The following is a 2061-nucleotide window of genomic DNA, read 5'->3' on the forward strand; positions in this document are numbered from 1 at the left end:
CACCGCCCAACCCCATCCCCATCCCGTCGCCAAATAGCCAGCCGGCGTCGTGGGCCGGAGAGAGGTAGGGGAAGCGAAGGCCCGGGAAACGCGGCGGTCCGCCCCCCGCCGGCGCTGCCCCGCCGAACGGGATCGCCTCCTCCTCCTGCTGCAGGCGGCGAGCGAGGCGCTCGTCCTCGCGCAGCCGCTCGCGCGCCCGCTCCTGCTCAGCCAGCCGCTCCTGCCGGGCGAACGCGACGTCCCGCGGCGACTCGTCCTCGTCGTCAAGGTCGATGGCGCTTGAGGGTGGCGGCTCAGCCCTCCGGCGCTTCCTCTCTCTTCCTCCCCTGCGCCCCTCGCCGCGCCGCGACCGCGGGCTGGCCTCGCCGCAGAGGTCGATTGTCGTGCCCGGCCTCTCTCTCATGCGTGAAGTGTAGGCTGCACCGCAAAAAAGAATTCAACATGGCACAAATTTTTATCCCCTAAAACCCTGTGTGTCGGCGTACCGTCCTCCCATGCCTCCCTTGGGTTGTCTGTTTTCTTTCTTTCTTTGACCTGTGGCTAGCGCACCACACACCTCTCCTTAAAATCCCTGTGTGGTGGCGGCGTGCCGCGTCCTCCCATCCCTCCCTTGGGCTGTCTGTTTTCTTTCTTTCTTTCTTTGACCTGTGGTTCCCGATCCGTCCAGCTTGTTGGACTATGCCGACCTAAAACCACCAGTGCCAGCAACGACGTGCCGCGGCTCGCCGCTGCTGACCTCGAAGGCGTGCGGAGCGCGACTGTCGGTGTCGGGGGGCGGCCGTCATGTGGCGAGGAGGGAGGACGACAAGGGCGCGTCGTACGGGTCGCTCTTCATCGGGCAGTCGAGCGGACGGTAGCGTCGGTCAAAGTGAGGGCCGGTGAGCCCGGCGAGATTCGTTGCGAGATACCTGGGGACGCGCCGAAAAACCAGTTCGATGGAAGGGGGCTACTGGGGCGGCCAATTCACACCTCTGAAACGCGAAACGCGATCTGTCTCGCGTTCCTCAACGCTTGCGATTCAGCTGTCGCGCCGATGGATGGAGCACTTGGAGTGCGGTCATTAACCTCACGCCCAGGACCGGGGAGCTGAGAAGCGCACCCAGTTGGCCGGACGCTCGGCATCGGGTTGCGGGCAAGAGAGCCCTAGCCCCGGGGGTGCGCGTTCGCAGGGCCATAACACGTCTCCGAGGGTTAGCCCCGCGTACCAGGTTTCCCCTTAACTGCAGGACGCCCCCTCTACTCGGAGCTAGTGATACGAGAATACTCTCCGAGGGTTGGCCCGTGTACCAGCGCACTCTCCCCACCTATGTAGGGCCCGAACCCTCTGAGGAGACGGCTAACGCGTTCAATGACCTCCCTCTCGCGCGCCTCCAAGCGCAAGGACGCGCGCGACGCGGCGGAGCGCTCGATCAGCGTCGAGGCCGAGCTCATTGCGCTGCGGCGCAAGGCGGCCGCGTGGGGCGCGAGCGAGGACCAGGAGTCCATCACCGACTTTACCGGCCGGTGGGAGGCGCTCGCAAACTGGTTCCCTGCGGCGGTGGTGCACCGCGGTGTGCGCTACGCGTCGGTGGAGCACGCCTTCCAGGCGGCCAAGGCGGGCGCCGACGCCGACGCCGCGCGCGCGATCCGCGAGGCCAAGACGCCGCAGGCTGCGCATGCGCTCGGGCAGAAGGTTCCGCTGCCGCAGGACTGGGAGCGGCGCAAGCTGGGGCTGATGGAGGCGCTGCTGCGCGACAAGTTCGTGCGCGATGCGGCGCTGCGCGAGCGACTCCTCCGCACGGACCAGCAGAACCTAATCGCGACCAACAGCTGGGGCGAGACGTTCTGGGGCGTGAGCGGCGGCCGCGGCTCAAACGCGCTAGGCAAGGCGCTGATGAAGCCTCCGGGCGAGGCGAGGGAGGGGTCGGATGTGACCGCGTGGCTCTCCTCCTCGTTTTGACCTCGCGCGGCGCCAACGACCCCGCACGACGGCCCTCAGGCCTTCGAGGCGCGCAAGGGGCAGCCTTGCGGGCACACACCCGCTTCGCGGACCTCTATCCAAGGCGCCCAACCCGCCGCCCG

The 2061-nt window shown here is 67.3% G+C and overlaps 1 protein-coding gene across 1 annotated transcript; it reads left to right on the forward strand.

Moving 5' to 3' along the window:
* Window positions 1-1348: 1348 nt before the first annotated feature.
* EMIHUDRAFT_249241 (hypothetical protein) lies at window positions 1349-1939 on the forward strand (the record flags this gene model as incomplete). The annotated part of the gene is made up of 1 exon (XM_005760428.1): window positions 1349-1939. The coding sequence occupies one exon, from the start codon at window positions 1349-1351 to the stop codon at window positions 1937-1939; it is 591 nt and encodes a 196-aa protein (XP_005760485.1).
* Between the last annotated feature and the right edge of the window lie 122 nt (window positions 1940-2061).

The sequence above is a fragment of the Emiliania huxleyi genome, assembly GCF_000372725.1.
Source record: "Emiliania huxleyi CCMP1516 unplaced genomic scaffold EMIHUscaffold_756, whole genome shotgun sequence".
Classification (NCBI taxonomy): Eukaryota; Haptophyta; order Isochrysidales; family Noelaerhabdaceae; genus Emiliania; species Emiliania huxleyi.